Below are 20,440 nucleotides of genomic sequence, written 5' to 3'. Positions count from 1 at the left end.
AATCAGAAATGATATGGTACTCAAAGGCATTAAATTCATTTACAAAAAAGTGTCGGTATATGTTATGTTAGAAAGCTGCATGGAGGCATCATGGTAAAGTGACGATTGTTCTAAATAGAAACACAACCATGATTTAGCATTAACAAAGCTAAGAGATCCTTGAGCATCTTCCTGCAAGAATGGAGGTCGTAAGTACAAACTAATGTTGCTAAATGCTTTTGAGGCAAAAAGGATGAAATTTTCCCTAGTCTGGGACCATTCTTATTGGTAATTTGGCATTCACTTTGAAAGGCCATTTGAATATTATAATATAAGGATAGCCCGAGAAAACATTGAATGTCATATTCCTAGTAGGTTATGTTAATCTAAAAGAATATAAAGCCTAGAAGACAAGGGGAACATACTTGAGGAGGCATCTTGTTTAGACGCAAACCCACAGCTTCTAGCTCCTTTGTTAAAATTTGGCGATGGCCTTCACTCTGCAGGTACATCATAATTAGAAATATATGGAGACAAAGTCAGCAGAGAAAACCTCAGGCACCAAAGTATCATTCTGCAGAAAGTTATCAAAAAGAAACCTGGAGTGAGAAAAAAAATACTAGATACAGCAGATAATATTTCTCAATTGGCATCGGAAAGGATCAAATTTCTAGATTCACACATCCTAAATGAATGAGAAATCAAACAAAAAACAATTTATTTCAGAAACTTGACCACTGAATGCTAAATTACATAAGTATTATTTAGGTCACAGAATCACAGTAAGTTTCCTCATGCAATAATTGCAACTCCTTGAAACTATACCTAAGTGGCTAGAACAGCTTAACAGGTTGATTGGACCTTCCAGAATGATCCTCTCTCAGAATCCTAAACTTAATGCTTAGGTGGCAGTGGATGGCGATGGACTCACTATCCAGATAAATGGAATAAGGTGGGTAGTTTAATTTTGGAAAAAAATGCAATTTCCCACCTTATCCAGTTTACCTGGATAAATAGGCAATCCAAACACCACTTTAATGTGATTAAACAAATTCTGAATATTAATGGCATGATCCAAGAAATGCATGAGAAACATGTCCTCCAAATGAAACATTATGCTAAGCAAGAATGGTGACATCTTGTTCGGCCAAATTAGAATCTTCTTAATCAAGTCCTAGCTGATGTAAAACTAAAACACACTAAGCATCTCCTAGCTGATGTAAAACACATCCTAAACATCCAGACCAATGTTGTAAGTATCGTACCGTACTGTATCATACGATACGGAACGATAATATCGTTACTATTTAATCTAACAATATGACACACACTCGTATCGTGAAGTGAGTGTATCGTATCTGTATCGAGTGTATCGTATGATACACCCCTGTATCGTACAATGTCGTAAGATACACTTCAGGCGCACTTCAAAAGAGCCGAAACTTTTTTTTTACTTTGGGTTTTAAAGACCTTATGGAGGCCAATTTCTCCATTTGTGTAGAGGCTATTAGAGGGAAACCCACACACCCATATGAGATTTGAGAGCGGTTTGGGGTCCGATTCTTGCACAAGAAAAAGGCATTTGTGGTTTTCTCCTGTAAGAGTGCATTTTCACCCAATTTTTACTCAAAGAAGTGAGTTAAGGTAAAAAAATCCTCATTCTTTGCTTCATTTGTGTATGATTGAAGTTGAACGATGGTAAGCTCATTTCTTTTTTGATGTTTTTAGAAGATATTATTTTACTTTTAATTTTTTTACCCTTAATCAAATTTTTATGCCCTTAGAACTTAAATTTGTCCCTAAATGTGTTATTAAGCATCATTTTATACATTTGTAGTGATTAGATTTAGTAATTTGTGCTCTATAAAGTCGATGGAGAGTGGAGGGTGGAGGGTGGAGGTCTTGGAGGATGCCTTTCAAAGGATTCTATATTGAAATATTGTACACCAGTTGACTTGGAGATGTGTTTGAAAGGAATATTGAAGTGTAACTTCTGTGGTTTTGTAATGTATGAAAGATTGTATAGATTTAAATGTCATGTTGTAGGTAGGGATGCACATGAACCGAGCTTGGCATGTATAAGCTCGGCTCGCCCAAGTAAATTGGTGTACAGGTTCGGCTTGTGTCGATCCTGAGTCGAGCTTGGCATGTGCTGAGCTTGGCTTGTGCCGAGCTCGGCTCGGTTCGTTAAACTCGTCCTGAGCACAATGAACCGAGTTGAGCCTTAACAACAGGACCAAGCCCGAGTCAGTTGACAACCAGCTTCTTCTCCCTCTTTTTCTTCTTCTTTACTGCTTATTGAACAGTAAACCTGAGAGCGAGAAAGGGGAAGAGAGAGAGCGAGAAAGGGGAAAAGGGAAGAGAGAGAGTGAGAAAGAGAAAAGAGTAATGAGAGAGAGAGAGAGGAAGATCAAGTCTGAGAGAGAGAGAGACTTACAAGCTTACAACAGGGAGGCCGGAGGCAACAGGGAGCGGTGATGGTTGGCGAGCAGCGAGGCGGCGACGACTTGTGAGGCAACAACGCACAGTGACGATCGTCGGGGCGAGGCGAGGGGGAGGGGAGATTGAGCTTTCGTCAGACGGGGTAGGCCGGAAGGAGCCCCACCCAAACTGCCATTAAAGATGATGGTGGGAGAGGGCTCCTCCACCTCTCACCCCTTCCTCCCTTTTCCATGCCCTAACGGGAAGGGGATTTTCAAGTTCTGACTTCAGAGAGAGAGAGAGATGGGTCACGAGGCTCAAGAAGGGCGAGTCGGGGCTCGGGAAGGCGTGGGGTGATATTTTATAATTAATATATATAATATATATTTTATATTATATAAAATATAAATACAAATCGAGCCTTATTTATCCTACCAACCTCAATAAGCTCGGCTCGCTTGCTCAGTCGAGCCTCAGAGATTAGTTTAAGCTCGATTCATTTACGGGATGAACTGAGCCCGAGCCGGCTCGGTTCGTTGTGCACCCCTAGTTATGGGGTATAGCAACTAAACCATGAAATTATGTACGCATCACATTCCTTCTGATATTCGTGTTGAGTTTTTTACTAGTCTTATAGAAAATGATAAAAGAAAGACACTAGTACGTGCAATATTTGTGGGAGAGAAATTGTCATAAGTGATCCATGATTCAGAAGATGAAGATGACCCATCATCATCTTAAGCCACTGAATGATGCAATAAACAAAGGAAATCATTGAGCTGAAGTTTGATACTGAAGATGACTTCTATATAGACATGTTTCTGAACTATGTTTAGTTAAATGTATTGTACTGTTAAATGTTTTGTGTTGTTAAATATATTGTGTAATGCGTGTTGTTAAATGTTTAATGGCATATCTATGTTTAGTTAATCTTATTACATAAATATATATATTGTGTTCTTGTATTCTATTATTTTTTTTTGTTTTTTCATATTTTTTAAGATTTTTAAAGAATTTTTTAGTGAAAATTGTGATTTTTTATGATACGCTACGATATGATACTATATGTATCTTACTTTAGGCCCAACTGATATGGATGTAATGAAGAGGGGCGGAAGCACCAATAAAGCAAAAACACTCTTTAAGAGTGATCACAAGAGCCAAGAACACAAACACTAAAAGTGTATACAAAAAACCCACAAAAGGAGAAAATGACTTAAAGTCATAAGTTAGATATTATTGAAGAAAGAAAGAAGAGGGTGAAAACCCAATGCCTTTACAAGTGTGAGCCTCCTCTATTTATAGAGGAGGAGAGCTAAAGGAGGGACCATAAAGGGGGATCCCTTCTAGTCGTTGGGAGCCCCAACGGTCATAAATATGATCGTTGGGGCCCCAACGACTAGATGGGTGGGGCCCCTTATGGTCCTTCAAAAGGGGAAAAAAAGAAATAAAAAAGGAAAAGAAAAAAGGGGAAAAAGAAATAAAAAAGAAAAATACAAAAAGAAAAAAGTACATGGTAATTTACCAACACCCCTATCGGGTTTTTGGTTGTACAGAAAATGAAATACATTATGTATATATACATATATGTATATATATACTTATATATATACGTATATATATAAGTATATGTATATATATATATATGTATATATATTTATATATACATAATTTAACATGCCCCCTCAAACTTTACGGGGAGAAGACCGAAAGTTTGCTAAGAAGAAACATAAATCGTGGAGTTGGGAGCACTTTGGTGAAGAAGTCAGCCAGTTGATATTCTGAAGTAACGTATGATAATGTGATAATTCCTCTGAGATATTCGTCACGAACATAATGGCAATCCATTTCGATATGCTTGGTCCTCTCGTGAAAAGTATGATTGCTTGCAATGTATATGTCACTTTTGTTATCACAGCAGAGCTTGGTGGGAGAGGAAACGAGGACGCCCATATCACCAAGGAGACTTCTGAGCCATACGATTTCCATAGTTGTCATTGCCATGGCCCGATATTCAACTTCAGTGGATGACAGTGAGACCTTTTATTGTGTAATAACCCGTATAAAAAAAAATTTGTTTGAGCCGGGTCGGATCCAGATTTGGACCCGACCCGGATCCAAAAGGGTGAGGCGGTCGGGCACAGCGTCACTGCCTCCCTCGAGCCTTCATTAGATAGAGAGGCAAGGGGGTTTCATATACGAAACCCCCCTCACCGTCTCTCTCTGCACCTCTCCCCCCCGATGCTCTCTCGTTCTCTTTGCACTCTCCTCGCCTCCTCGTCATCCCGCTGGAGGCCCCCATCCGCCGTCGGCCACCACCCTCGGCGACTCCCTCCGGCGACCTCCAGGTATATACCCCTGCCTTCTTTCTCCTTTTCTTTTCGCCTCTTCTCCCTTCTCATTCTCCCTCACCTCTCCGTTGCGCAGGGAGGGTGGCCGAGCTGCCTCCCTGCTGCCCTAGATCACAAGGGAGGGGCAAAGACCCTCCCTGCGGCTCTTTTTAGCGAGGGAGGGGCGGAGCCCCTCCCTGTGTCGTGCTTGGTAAGGGAGGGGCCGGTTCCCCTCCCGATGCCCTCTGGTTGCATGGGTGGGGTTGAGCCCCTCCCTGCATTTCCTTTAGGCAGAGGAGGGGTTGAGCCCCCTCCTTGCTCCCTATCACGGCAGAGGAGGGGCTGAGCCCCCTCCCTGCTTCGTGTTATGACAGGGAGGGGCTGAGCCCCCTCTCTGCTCTTTGTGTTGACAGGGGAGGGGGCCGAGCCCCTCCTCCCTGCGTCTCCTTACAGCAGGGGAGGGTCAACCCCTCCCTGCTCCCTTTTGACAGCAGGGGAGGGTTGACCCCTCCCTGCTCTCTTTGACAGCAGGGGAGGGTCGAACCCTCCCTGCTTCCTCTTTTAGTCAGAAGAGGGGTCAACCCCCCTCCCTGTGCCCTCGTCGTTCAGGGGAGGGGTCGAGCCCCGTCCCTGTGCCTTTTCTCTCTTTAGGCAGGGGCATCGCTCATGCCTCTGTTGTTCTTCGGCAGGCAGGGGCAAGGCCCCCTGCCTCCCTCTTTGTATGTCGTCTGGCAGGGGCTCTGCTCTTGCCTCTGTTTCCCTTATGTCAAGACGACGATAGTGCCTCTGACTTTCTATTTTGGTATTAGTTTGCTAAGATCGTTAATTTTGCAGCTCGTACGACGGATCCCGCTCGCGCTCTGATACCCGAGCCGCCAATCGCGTACATCCGCGGACGACAGCAATCTTGCAATTCTCAAAGGTAGGGGAAGATTGCACAGAAGACTTGGACAATTGAATTAAGTTCAATTAACTAAAAATGGATCATTAAATAAATATATATATATAGAAATATATATATATATTTATACGAGTACACATTTAACTAAAGGACGCGGTTTCGCGATCCTTGTCCTTTACCTTGTCGTCGTGCATCGCGCGAAGGATATGTGTTGCACTTCTGTTTACAGTCTTTACTTTGTCGTCGCGCTTTGCGTTAGGCTCTTGCTTTTGCATATGTGTTGGCATTGCCTTGCTATTGCAGAGGTGCAGGTCCTTGCTCTTTGCGTATGCTTTAAAGGCATCCTCGTGGAGGATGCAAGGGGCATTTACCCCTCTCCCTCTTGCGACAAGAGTTCAGTCGGGAGCGAGCGGCACATCAGGGTGGCTCCACATTGACATGTGTCAGGAGGCAGGAGCTGAAGAAGCAGAAGACGTCACCTCAGAGGGGAGTTGTTCCTACTTTTTCTGATGCAGGGAGGTCTGGCCATGTGGCAGTTCAGGATAACTTTGCTTCTGACAAGTGTCAGCTGGCTGAAGGAGTCTTCTCAAATGGTGCCACCTCAGAGGGAGATTTGAAATTCAAATGGGGTTGGCTCTGGAGGAATGGAGGGTGGACATGTGGCGCCTCCTCTGGGAGATCCTGCAGTGACATGTGGCGGTTGGTGAGAGAGGAAGAACCATGTGGCGCCACCTCAAAAATAAAATAAAGGTGAGTTTATGCAGGAAAATCAGCATTTGCGCCACCTAGGCCTAAAACCTGTTATCGTCGCAAAAAAATTTCCCGTCTTCCCTTCCTTGCGGAAGAGAGAGGGAAATACTTTTGCGCTTCAAACTTGACCGGATTTTGGAAATTTGTTTTGAAATACTCACCTCCGTTTTGAAAATTGCGGGAAAATCCATGGGATGGGGCTCGACCTGCCGGTACGAGGTTCGACCGTTCCTGCCGCCTTTAACAGGGGTAATTAAACCAAGGACCAAAATTGTGCTTGACTTAGTGAAATTATTGAAATTGTGTTCTATCCTAAATGCATAGAGAATTCAGGCATGTGCTATGAGATTTTGTAAAATGCAAGTTGAAAAACATGATGTATGCTTAGAAAATATTTGGAGTTGAAAAACATTTCTCAGGAAAAAAATGGAAATCAATCTCTCAAGAAACTCAGATGAAGAAGATTGGAAATCTCGGAAAAATTTATAAAGATTTGGAAAATCATGAATGGATGAAAATCATGAGAAAATGGAAAGAATTCTTGAGAAAAGGGTAAACATTTGAAGGGAAAATGTTTGTCAGGAAAAGCTTCAAGTTTTGAAAGCTTTCTTTGGAAAATGATTGAAATTCATTGGAAAACCTGTTTGGGGAAGGAAAATTGAAACTCGGGAAACTGAAATCCTGAGAATCTTACCCTTGAAACACTTGGAAATTGATTTTGATCTTTGAGAAAGATGAGAGACTTCTTTTGAAAATCTTGAGAAAATAACCCTTTTCATGGAAAACTGTGGAAAAACTTGACTTGGGAAAACCGATTTTGAAAAATTCTCAGAGTTTCTTGAGAAATCGATTTCTTGAGAATGAAATTTTCTTAAGAAAATCATGAGAAAACCAATGATTTCATGATGCAAATGATATCAGTGAATGAATGCACTTTGAAAAGATTTTCTGAGAAATTTGTTGGAAAAATGTGTATTAAACCAAAGTAAATTCTTCACATATTCTGACTGTGGCCATGAACATGTTCAGAGCTTAATTGATTTAATGCACAATACTTTGCAAAATTGGAAATATGATGTGCATTTTAAGATAGCCTAAGAGTGTAGGCTCAATGTGACTGGTAGAGAGATGATGGATCTGGGTCTCGTCCATATTCCGACTAGGGCCGTAAATATGGACTCCACCGAGTTCATTAACTCCCTAAGAGTTGGTGCACGTGTCATTCGTGTACATCCATAGTGCTTTTGGAATAAAATGCATGAATCACTTAAACAAGATATTGCATGAATTTAAACTATATGATATGCATCCTAATCGAAGCAGAAAATTAAATCTCTTATTCCAAAATTTACATTATTACATCACTAAATAAATGAAATAAAGGAAAATTGCATACTTCAGTTCCTTCTTTTGAATGTCCCTGCCAAACTTGAAATGGGGGTTAGCTCAAATATGTGGGTTTTTCCAACATTTTCAAATAATATTCTGAAATTATTGGACTTAATTGGATATAAACCCTATTTTCATGCTTTCTTGATATTTGAAATGATGTAAATACAAGAAATTCAGTATAAAATAGTTTGAAATTCGAAATTGTGGTCAAAATGACCAAAATACCCCTAATATTGAAGTTACACCTTTAAAATCAGGGTTTTTCGAAGGAAAATTTGGTAAAATTGAGATTTTGAAATTCGAATTGAAACAAATGATGATGAAATGCAGGATGAGACATGATGACATGGTGCTAAACACCTTAGGACTGTAAAATCAGAATTTGACATTTTGCAATTCATCCAAAATAATGAATTTCGCTTGATTTTCGCTTGGATCAGGGTCCCGTGGGGCCCTGTTTTGATGATATGGCTAAACCGAGCCTCAAATGAATTCCAAATGCTGTCAAATTCGGTATGAAGCATCTCTCTATCCTGATAAACAGCCTAGAATGCTAAAACTCACGAAATGACATGGTTTAGATACTAAAATTTAAAGAAAATCCTAAAAAGGGCGAATTTCGCCTACGGACCCGAACCAAATGTAACACTTAATGAGATAATGCCAAGATTACACCATAGAAACATCTGAAATTTTGCAGACTGGTAAAGGACTTGAAAATAAGCAGTTTTGTCTTTTACAGCCCTGGGATTTGAACTACGATGAGTTCGGTAACGAGAATTTGGTTCTGACGGAGGCAAAATCAATCTGATCTGATGTAAAATTGCATAAAAAATAGCATCCCACCATAGAAATTTCTAATATTTAACAGAGGAACTAACGACACACACAGAAACAACTTTCATTTTTATGATTTCGCCATTTGATCAACAAAAACAGAGATAAAAATACGACTTTTCATGTCTAAATTAACAGAGCAGACGAATATCACAAAACAAGAGACTGACAAGAAAAATCCGAAACAGATATCAAAACTGTTCTAAAAATCATAAGCTTTCAGATGCAAACAGAGGACATCCCGAACATGACATTCACTTTTTACAGATTCGTATTTGGAATAATATCCAAAGAGAACCCATCGACTTAAGTCGATCCAAAGTCTCAAAGGCCCAAATCAGGCTCTGACACGTGTCCCGAACTCTTGGATTTTTGTCAGACATCAAAAAAATTCAGAAAATTCTGAGAAAATCATATTAAATACTAGACATCATCCCGAGTTTAGGACATTTTTCGGATCGAAAATCGAATCTCATATGAAAGAGATCTCGATTTTACAAGTCGGAAGTATATTTTCAAAACGTATCCCGGGTAACAAAACCCGACCTACCATTTCGAACATTTACTGCAGTAAATAAATTCAAATCATTTCGAATTTTTGGCAGATTGCTAGGGACGCGTACTGTGATTTTTTTGGCATTTTTAAAGAAAAATAAATACATAAAATGACGAGTGGACTGACTGACAAAAACAGAGAATCACTGAAATAACACAGGACACATGAAACATCAAATAAATTCCTAAACGATGCTATTTTAATGAAATAAGACATAAATCTATCTTATTTTAATGCATGAACGTGATAAAATGCTAAAATTTGAATCAAGAAAGCATGAAAAACTTGTTTTCTATATGTCATTTTACGAGAATAGCTCGATCCATCCTTCGGATGAGCTCTTTTCTCAAAACGACAATACGAATTTAATAAAGATATTACTGTAATGAAATCAATAGGGATAGAAGTGCACCTTGTGTTTTCCCGCAGCTTTGGAACTCCCGAAATGAGTGGGTATGAATGGCTTCTCTCGTCCTTCGATCCGAGCTTCGGAAGGTTCACGAAATTCGATCCACGCGCTTAGATCGAGTAGGAATTGATGCGAGCAAGCTTGGTACTTCAATGCACCCTCTCAACTGAGCCCAAGGGGGCGTGAATTCCAAAATTCAAAACCGTGTAGTAGGGCACTTAGAGTGAAAATGCAAAATAAAAAAGGAGCTCTCCTAGGCTGGGCGTGGGGCCTTGTATTTATAGAAATTTTTTGAAAATTTTGAAATTCAAAGAGGCTTAATCTGAGCCCTCCATGTGGCGCCATCTCAGAGGGTGTTGTCTTTGAGTTTGAAATTCAAATTCTGCTTTATTCTGGAAGGAGGAGAGACTGCCATGTGGCGCCATCTCAGAGCATACACATTGACATGTGTCAGAAGGAAAGGCAGAGGATTCTGATGATGTCACCTCAGAGAGAGTTTGAAATTTAAATTTCTGCTTTTTTCTAGACGAAATGAGAGACTGACATGTGGCGCCACCTCAGGGTGGCTCCACATTGACATGTGTCAGGAGGCAGGAGCTGAAGAAGCATAAGATGCCACCTTAGAGGGGAGTTGTTCCTACTTTTTCTGATGCAGGGAGGTCTGGCCATGTGGCAGTTCAGGATGGCTCTGCTTCTGACAAGTGTCAGCTGGCTGAAGGAGTCTTCTTAAATGGCGCCACCTTAGAGGGAGATTTGAAATTCAAATGGGGTTGGCTCTAGAGGAATGGAGGGTGGACATGTGGCGCCTCCTCTGGGAGATCCTGCAGTGACATGTGGCGGTTGGGGAGAGAGGAAGAACCATGTGGCGCCACCTCAAAAATAAAATAAAGGTGAGTTTATGCAGGAAAATCAGCATTTGCGCCACCTAGGCCTTGTCTGAAAATTTTTGAATGGTTGCTTTTTCCAAAGGGCAAGAGTGACACGTATCCTCTACTTTTTCTGAAGGAAGCTAGGAGTGACATGTGTCACTTGCTTTTTCTAAGAAAAGTAAGGAGAGACATGTGTCATCCTGCTTTTTCTGAAGGAAGGAGAGAGTGACACGTGTCCTCTGCAGGAGACACACTTCAACTGGCGCCACCTCAGGGGAGACAAGCTTTACTTTTTCTGAACAGGACAACACATGACACGTGGCATCTCATGGTGACCTTGGAATGACACATGGCACAGGGTGAAGATGGTGGACACTGACACATGGCATGAAATGAAGAGGATGTCTAATGACATATGGCGCCACCTCTAGGTGGACCTCACGCTGACACATGGCAAGGAAATGGGAGGAGAGAGAAAAAGACCCAGTGGCGCCAATCCAGGGACAAGGCTCCTATATTTTTGGGTTTTTCAAAATTCAGGTTTTTCAAAAGAAAAGCCTATGTGACACCACCTCAGTGTGGGTCCCATATTGCTTCTTTATTGAAATAAAGACAAAAAAACAAAACCACTTTTTGGAATTTTCATAAAATTTTGGACTAATTGGCAAAACAGAAATTTTGAAGAGTTAACCCCTTTAAGGCGATTTTGTAAAAGGAAGATATTTGAAATTATTGACAAAAGGGCAAAATCTGAGATAAAGTGGCTGAAATTCATATTGAAAACTATCAAGATCGTTTTCCTAAGAAAATATTTTGAAATTCAGAGTCCTGGGGGTAAAATGAGAAGAATTGATAATTTTGAAGACCCAGGGCTTTGAAATCGATTTTGAAAAGAGTTGAAATTCTAATCTGGATTGAAAATTTTGAAATCGAGAGTTCTGGATCTCGAAATGACATGTTGTGCAGTAAAGTGATATGAAATGTTCATGCAATGCTATGGAATGACATGTCTTACGAAATGTAATCCTGAATCGGGCTTTGGAGATTCCCGTCTCCTATCAGGAGTAGAATTTTGAACATCTGAGCTAAATTTAGAGAAATTTTGAGAGTTGCAGATGAAATTTGGACTTTTGTAAGGTCCGAGCTCAGAAAATGATCATTTTCCCCTTCAGCGATTTCAAAGGCTGGATGATGATGCTTGGTGGAAATGTTGGAGAGGTGAATGAAAAATTGGGGTGTTTAAAACCTCACCCCCCTGATGCTCTCTCGTTCTCTTTGCACTCTCCTTCTCGCCTCCTCGTCATCCCGCTGGAGGCCCCCATCCGCCGTCGGCCACCACCCCCGGTGACTCCCTCCGGCGACCTCCAGGTATGTACCCTCGCCTTCTTTCTCCTTTTCTTTCCGCCTCTTCTCCCTCACCTCTCTGTTGCGCAGGGAGGGTGGCCGAGCTGCCTCCCTGCTGCCCTAGATCGCAGGGGAGGGGCAAAGCCCCCTCCCTGCGGCTCTTTTTAGCGAGGGAGGGGCGGAGCCCCTCCCTGTGTCGTGCTTGGTAATGGAGGGGTCGGTTCCCCTCCCGATGCCCACTGATTGCATGGGTGGGGTCGAGCCTCTCCCTGCATTTCCTTTAGGCAGGGGAGGGGCTAAGCCCCCTCCTTGCTCCCTATCACGGCAGGGGAGGGGCTGAGCAACCTCCCTGCTTCGTGTTATGACAAGGGAGGGGCTGATCCCCCTCTCTGCTCTTTGTGTTGACAGGGGAGGGGGTCGAGCCCCTCCTCCCTGCGTCTCCTTACAGCAGGGGAGGGTCAACCCCTCCCCGCTCCCTTTTGACAGCAGGGGAGGGTCGACCCCTCCTTGCTCCCTTTGACAGCAGGGGAGGGTCGACCCCTCCCTGCTCCCTTTGACAGCAGGGGAGGGTCGAACCCTCCCTGCTTCCTCTTTTGGTCAAGGGAGGGGTCAATCCCCCTCCCTGTTCCCTCGTCGTTCAGGGGAGGGGTCGAGCCCCCTCCCTCTGCCTTTTCTCTCTTTAGGCAGGGGCATCGCCCCTGCCTCTGTTGTTCTTCGGCAGGCAGGGGCAAGGCCCCCTGCCTCCCTCTTTGTATGTTGTCTGACAGGGGCGAAGCCCCCTGCCTCCCCTTCGTTGCTGACAGGAAGAGGCTCTGCCCTTGCCTCTGTTTCCCTTACGTCAGGACGGTGATAGTGCCTCTGACTTTCTATTTTGGTATTAGCTTGCTAAGATCGTTACTTTTGCAGCTCGTACAACGGATCCCGGTCGCGCTCCGCGGACGACAGCAATCTTGCAACTCTCAAAGGTAGGGGAAGATTGCACAGAAGACTTGGACAATTGAATTAAGTTCAATTAACTAAAAAGCGACCATTAAATAAATATATATATATATAGAAATATATATATATATTTATACGAGTACACATTTAACTCAAGGACACGGTTTCGCAATCCTTGTCCTTTACCTTGCCGTCGTGCATCGCTCGAAGGATATGCGTTGCACTTCTGTTTACAGTCTTTACTTGGTCGTCGCGCTTTGCGCTAGGCTCTTGCTTTTGCATATGTGTTGGCATTGCCTTGCTATTGCAGAGGTGCAGGTCCTTGCTCTTTGCGTATGCTTTAAAGGCATCCTCGTGGAGGATGCAAGGGGCATTTACCCCTCTCCCTCTTGCGACAAGAGTTCAGTCGGGAGCGAGCGGCACATCCTCATTTAAGGAGAGGGATACCTCGCAAGGATCCTGGCTCTTCGTGCGTGCAGTCCTGCAGAGTCGACTTGAGGTTTCAGGGAGCTGCGCAAAAGCATCAAAGACTGCTCCAAATCGAAGCATTTAGAAAGATGTCACTGGCTGGTTCTGCTCGCCTTTTTGGCATATCTCGGGTGATCCCAAATTGGGGGTTCGAGCGAACTTCTTAGCGGGTGTTCTGTTGAGAAACCCGTATCCCGTCTATCGAGGCCGGTATCGAGTCATGCGAGACATGTAGATACCCCGATAGCGGATGTGATTCGAGATAATCACATGCATAATGTTGGCACAAGGTATTGTTGTTTCAAAAGATAGAGTAAAGTTGATAAATTTTACATCTTTGTGAAACACTCCTGTTGAGGCTTCTATTGACGAGTTATACCCCTTTCATCCTAGAGTACTTGTAGTCGTGCACGACACGTCTAGTACTGCGATGATCGGATGAGACGGTAGTGCGACATCGAACAACGCTAAATGCAAAATGTTGTAATCACATAAATGGCCTCACATTCGCCTTCACAGGCAAGATGCTCGAGTGGTTTAAACACCACAGCATAGAATGGGTTGTTAGTTAAGCAACCCCTAACGTACTTATTCGCTTCTTTGTGTCTGTCAAGGGAGAGGACAAAGCGATACAAACTCCAATGGACAGGTTGTTAACAACCACCCTACGGGCAACGATCCGGCCTCCCCAGTCATTGGAGTTAGGGGAAAGGGGCTACATTAGTTAGCTCAACACTTCTGCAGAAGTTGGATGCGTCCGTGGCCAGCCTCCTTTGGGGAATCCTCTCTCGGCTAAAGCCGTCCCTTTGGAGCGAACTCAACTAGCTATTCGGGTTATTGAAAATACATAGAATAACAGACGCCCGAACTAGTCTCAATTGGTTCTACGTTTTGCTTGCGCGTACCCGCAGGTTCGTAATTATCGAAACATAAGGTTTGTTCACACAGGTAGTTGGGTCGAGAGATTCGCTTGCACTACTGCTTTGCTTGCACTATTGCTTCGCTTGCACTACTAATTCGTTTGCTTGCTCGATAGTTCAATATGCTACTCGTTGAGCTGTGCACGCCTGTCAAGGCGTTACTCTAGTTGGTTAAACTGCTTACGCAGTTCTTTGCGGAGTAATAAGGAGCTTCTCATACTAGTTAAATGCTTATAATAATAGCATTATGCCAGTTGCTACATAATAGCATGTGACGTGCTTTATTCCTTGGTCGAACTGTTTGGTGCTTATTGTAGCGTAGTACTTGTTGGCTTGCATCTCTTATGATTGATGTGATTGCATACAGCTCGTAATCTACGAACTGGTGGCAACTAGGATTGATGTGGCCGCTTGTCTTATAAGCTGCTTACATATTGTGATATAATTGTTGTCGTATGATTGCTTATGAATGGTTTGTGATGTAATGGTTTAAGCCTTACAATTAATTTAATTACTTGTCGATGGACTGAGTCATTTTATGGTAATTATATGTTTTACGAGCATTGTTATGAGTGCTTGTCTTATTCAGTTGTTTTGTTTGGCTGACGGGTAGAGTTAGTTACCCTTCGTCCATAGAATCAACTGAATTGCCATATCTGCTCGTTCTCATGTGTCGTTTACACATGCTTTGAGGGCCTATTTGAGGATTGCAATATTCCTTGTGGCAATTATACGATGCGTAGGATTTTATGCTTCTATGTGAAGTGATACGATGCACATTGCTGATATGCATGCTTGTGGCCCATATTGTGGCTACCGACCCCGAGGCGGTCAATGGTTTAGAGCAGTCGATTATTGATGCATGCATCACTGAGTGGGGTGTCTGTCGAGCACCTGATCTCCAAAGGATTATCTGCGAGGGCGTGTATAATCAAGACCAGGTACCCCGCTAGAGTGGTAGATTCTCTGTGAGGATGTACACTGTCCACGAACGGGTAGCCGCAAAGACGGTGAACTCCTGTGAGGAAGTGTATGGTCCAAGACCAGGTATACCATCTAGGGCGGAATTCCTTGTGAGGTTATACATGTCCTAGACCAGGTGATCCGGGCGTTGATCTTGTTGTTTGTATTAGTGGCTATCGACCCTGAGAGCGGTCATTTGTGTGGATGCATGTATCGCAATGATTTTCATTGGATATGGCATTTGTTAGGGACTGATCTCCCAAAGGTTTCGCTGTGAGGTTATACATTTTCCAGATCAGGTGACCCGGCTAGAGTGGGAGATCTCTGTGAGGATGTACACTGTCCACGAACGGGTAGCCGCAAAGACGGTGAACTCCTGTGAGGAAGTGTAGGGTCCAAGATCAGGTATACCCTCTAGGGCGGTAATTCCTTGTCCGGTCGTATATCTATCGGACCCAACAATCCGACGTGGATCTTGTGTTTTTGCTTACCATAAAAAGTTATGGTGAGCTGTGACGATCTTCTGAGATTGTTTGTGATAGCCAACTATGAATTCATAGTTTTGGCTTTCTGTTTTAGCATGATTATATGCTTGACTCAGGTGTGAGAATCAGATCGTTAGCGATTTGAGTTAGTGATCATGTTTTGGACCTTCTACGGAAGGGTGAGCTTTTCTGAGAAGGTATGATGCCTTAGTGCGTCATAACCGGTGACGGTTAGCCGCGTAAGACTTTGAGAGATGAGGATAGATTAAGGTCGTTCAGGACAAAGCGTTGGTTAGAAGTAGCGAGTGACAAACTATGTCCTGGTGGTGATTAGATGCAAAGACCTCGTTCTAGGAACGAGGACAAGCTTGTTGCGGAGTAGTTCACAGCTTACGATCAAATGGATCGTATGCTGCGTTGGTCAGTTGCACTGCTTACTTGCGTTAAACTGCTTACTGTTTGCACTACTTACGCATTTGCACTGCTTACTCGCTTGCCCTACTTACTCACTCGCACGCCTTATTCGCTTGTACTGCTTACGTGTTTGCACTATTCACCTACTTGTATTGCTTACCTGTTTAACTGCATATCTGCTTTAAACTGCGTAGCCTACTGAATTAAATGTACTTAATTCAGTTTCTTGTAGTCTCTCTTGTGCACCTACTAGTTTTTCGTGAAACTAACCCATTCTATGGGTACAGGTGATGATTAAGTACACTACGGGCGATGGCGCGATTGCAAGATGGCTTCAAGACTTCTTCCTGCTCTTAGCTCGCGTCCTGGACGCTATGGGTTTGTATCGGATTTTTCTTGTGATATCCGAATCTTGTGAGTTTTGGTTCTTTTAGCTAACGTGCCCAAAGTTGTCAGCTTGCCTTATGATTTATCAAAAGCAAAATCGTCTGCTGATTTCATAAAACAACTCTGAAGGAAAGAGATATTTGTAGTCTCTTGCCTGTTTTTCTGAAAAGGTTCGCAAGTTTGAAATTTGGGGCGTTACATGTTGCTTCTTGCATCTCCAAGAAATGAGAGATTCACCTAAAAAAAATGCAAAGATCAGTAGTTGAGATACGATCATTGAGATTTCTTCCCCAGTCAGCATCAGTAAAAGCAGTTAACTCAAGAGATGAGGAAGAGGATAAGAAGAGTCCCTTGGAGATGGTATTTTTTATGTATCACACAATTCTCATTACGGCTGCCATATGAACCGAGGTAGGTGCATGCTGAAACTGGCTTGTTGTATGAACCGCATGAGCTATATATAGACGGGTGATAGATAGATAGGTGAGGGATCCAATTAATTGACGGTAGGGGGTTGGATCCTCAAGAAGAACACCATCCTCAAGTCTCAGTTTTGCATTGATAACTTCGGGAGTCTCAACTTTCTTTTCATCAGATATTCCTGACTTGATACAAATGTCTGCAGCTAATTTCATTTGAGATAGGATGTATCCTCGCGCAGAATAAGCTACTTCAATCCCTAAAAAATATCTCAAGTATCCAAGGTCAGACATATCAAAAGTTTCTTTTAACATAGACTTTACATCATTTACCCCATTTTTGTCACTCCCAGTGATGATCATATCATCAACATATAACAGAAGAATAATAATGAAGTCACCTGTCTTCTTAACAAAAAGAGCAGTGTCAATATAACAAGAAGTAAATCCTAAATTGATTAATACATTACTAAACTTGTCATACCAAGCTTTAGGAGCTTGCTTAAGTCCATATAAGGCCTTTTTTAATTTTAAAATTTTTCCATTTAAATTCATACCTGGAGGAGGTTCCATATACACTTCTTCATTTAAATTTCCATTTAAAAAGGCATTTTTGACATCAAGTTGAAAAATTAGTCATTTTTTAATAGAGGCTATTGCAATAAGAGCTCGAACACTAGTCATTCGAGCAATTGGGGCAAACGTTTCATCATAATCTACCACATACTCTTGGGCATATCTTTTGGCCACAAACCTAGCCTTATATCTTTCTAATGAACCATCACTCTTAGTTTTTACTTTAAAAACCCATCTACATCCAATGGGTTTCTTGCCATTGGGTGGATCAATGATTTCCCAAGTTTGTGCCCTTTTAAGTGCATTAAGTTCTAGTTCCATTGCTTCATTCCAATGAGCATATTGTTTAGCATCATTGTAATGAGATGGTTCATGAAATGAGTGAAGATCTAGTAGACATGCTCGAAAATTTGGAGAAAAAGAATCATAAGATACAAATTTATTTGGTACTTTAGAGATACGATTTGATCTTCTTTGAGAAGTTTCTTCAATCGACTCACTTTGAGAGAATTTTTCAAAGGCACAAGGTGGATTTCTTTCATTCCTTCTAGAGTAGACTTGGGTTTGTCTTGATACATTTTATAAATTTTGGTCATCATTTGGATGTTCAAAATGATCTTCTATGAGAGGTTCACTAGGATCAACATGAACATCTATGACTTTTTCTTGAGGTAACAAGTCAAATAAAAAAGAATAATCAATATTTTCATTTGGTTTATGCGAAAAACCATTTTCTTCTTCTAGGAATGTGACATCTTTTGAGATATAAAGTTTGTTTTTGAGTATGTCAAAACATTGATAACCTTTTTGTTTTTCGCCATATCCTAAGAAAATACACTCAATAGCCCTAGGAGAAAGTTTATCATTTTTGTGAGTTAGAACAAAGCATTTACATCCAAAAATTCTTAGTCTTTTATAATCGGGAGACATATTGTAAAGTTTTTCAAATGGAGAAAGATTTTTCAAAGAAGATGAAGGGGTTCTTTTGATAAGGTATGTTGAGGTTAGAACCGCTTCGGCCCAAAAGGATTTTGGAATATTTTTTGAAATTAATAAAGTTCTTGTGGTTTCTATTATGTGTCTATGCTTTCTTTCCGCAAGACCATTTTGTTGCGGAGTGTTGGGACAAGAACGTTGATGGCAAATTCCATTTTCTTTTAAATAGCTTTGAAATTCATTGGACATGTATTCTCCTCCCGAATCGGACCTAAGAATTGATAGATTTCCTAAAAATTGATTTTTAACCATTGCATGGAAATCTTTAAAGAAGGTGAACACTTCGGATTTGCGACTTAAAAAGTAAATCCAAGTAAATCGAGTGAAGTCATCAATAAAGACTACATAGTACGAAAATCCTCCTTTGAATAAAATAGGGGAAGGTCCTCATACATCGGTATGAATAAGTTCAAAAGGTCGAGTAGTGAAATAATTTCTTTGAGGGAATGGAATAGCTTTAGATTTCCCAAAAATGCAATCTTTACAAGTCATATGTTTGTCTTTACAAGTATTGTCCAAAAAAGGAAAAAAAGGCATTTTTACAAAATTTGGATGACCAAGTCTCTCATGCCAAATTCCAATACTTTTGTCCTTTATAAGATTGCAAAAAGACTTTGGAGGTAGAGTCAAAAAGTCCATAAAATAAAGATCACCCCTTCTATGGCCTTGCCCAATCAGCTTCCCTGACTGGAGATCCTGCACGGTGCAATCTTTGGGAGAGAAAGGGACTTGGCATCCATGATCGGTGATTTGGGAAACGGAAAAAAGATTTAGATTAATCTTTGAAACGATTCTTACTTTAGGAACGAAAAAGTTTTGAGAAGTTTTAAAATCAAGTGTCCCAATACTTTCAATTTTTAAAGATGTCCCATCGGCCGTTGAAACATAAGAAGATATGGGTTCGGAAAAAACATTAGAAAGAGAGTTTTTATGAGATGTCATATGAAAAGAAGCACCGGAGTCTAGTATCCACATACCTGGAGGTGATGAAGAATAGGCGATGGCGGCTCCGGATGTTGAAGAAGAAGTCTTGAGAAGATGTTGGAGAACTTCGGAGATATGATTAAGAGTTTCTTTGATATCTCCCTCTTTGGAACTTTCTTCTTCCTTCTTTGGAGAATTTTCTCCAACCGCGGCCACTTTTCCCTTAAGTTTTGGACAAACCGGTCTAATGTGTCCCGGTTCATTACAATAATGACGAACCACTCCCTTTCTAAACCCATTATTTTTGTTAAAGTGAGGAGGTCTATATGCTTTTACATTTGATCCGGGCCTAGTAACGGCCAAAACTTTATCACTCTTAATGCTAAGGCCAAGTCGAGTTTCTTCTTGGCATATTTCGGCAAGGGCATCTTCAATGGGTAAGGTTTTACTTCTATGGAGAAGGGATGCCCTAACTTGTTCAAATTCCGGTCGAAAACCATGGAGAAATTGGAAAAAATGCTCCTTTTCAATTTGTTCCCTTCTCAACTCAATATCTTCAGGAGCCACCCATTTAGGCTCAAGAAGAACAAGTTCATCCCAAAGAGAGGTTAAAGAGCTAAAGTAGTCCCCGGACACTCATATCCATTTGTTTAGTGGAACGGATTTTTTCTTGACAAAAAAATTGTCTAGCAAGATCCTTTTGGGTATACATACCCTTAAGGAAGAACCATTAGCACAATTTTTGAGGTCCACATTGTTCATAAACCATGCCAAAATTTTGGCATGGTTACTTTCCCAATCCTCAACTTTGGATTGATGGTCATTGATAGCTTTGATGCGCTCATCGCCATCTAAAGCTTTTTCAACCTCATTTTCAATTTTAGTGAGAACAAGAGAGGGTTCGGGAGTAGTTCCCATAACAAAACCCCAAAGTTTCTTACCTCTTAGATGATTTTCCATAGCGGAGGCCCACATAAGATAATTGGACCCATTGAGCTTAAAAGAAAGCTCAACTTTAGAATCATGTTCCATAGGTACCGAATAGTCTTCCTTTCTTCAAAAGCTTGAGAGGCACACGTCCCAAGAAAACCAAGAGAAGCCCGATCACCAACCTTACTCTGATACCATGTAATGAAAAGGGGCGGAAGCACCAATAAAGCA

At 41.7% G+C, this 20,440-nt stretch overlaps 1 protein-coding gene across 2 annotated transcripts in view; it reads right to left on the bottom strand.

Moving 5' to 3' along the window:
* LOC149830003 (developmentally-regulated G protein 2) overlaps nucleotides 1-20,440 on the bottom strand; it is a 170,710-nt gene that overhangs the window by 44,984 nt on the left and 105,286 nt on the right. For both annotated transcript variants that reach the window (XM_090015672.1, XM_090015673.1), the window contains one exon: nucleotides 405-479. In XM_090015672.1, the coding sequence (XP_089871798.1) occupies nucleotides 405-479 (75 nt within the window). The remainder of the gene's footprint in view (nucleotides 1-404; nucleotides 480-20,440) is intronic.

Source organism: Nuphar pumila, chromosome 8, assembly GCF_984573655.1.
Source record: "Nuphar pumila chromosome 8, dmNupPumi1.hap1.1, whole genome shotgun sequence".
In the NCBI taxonomy this organism is placed as follows: domain Eukaryota; kingdom Viridiplantae; phylum Streptophyta; class Magnoliopsida; order Nymphaeales; family Nymphaeaceae; genus Nuphar; species Nuphar pumila.
This window is presented reverse-complemented; position numbering and strand designations above follow the sequence as displayed.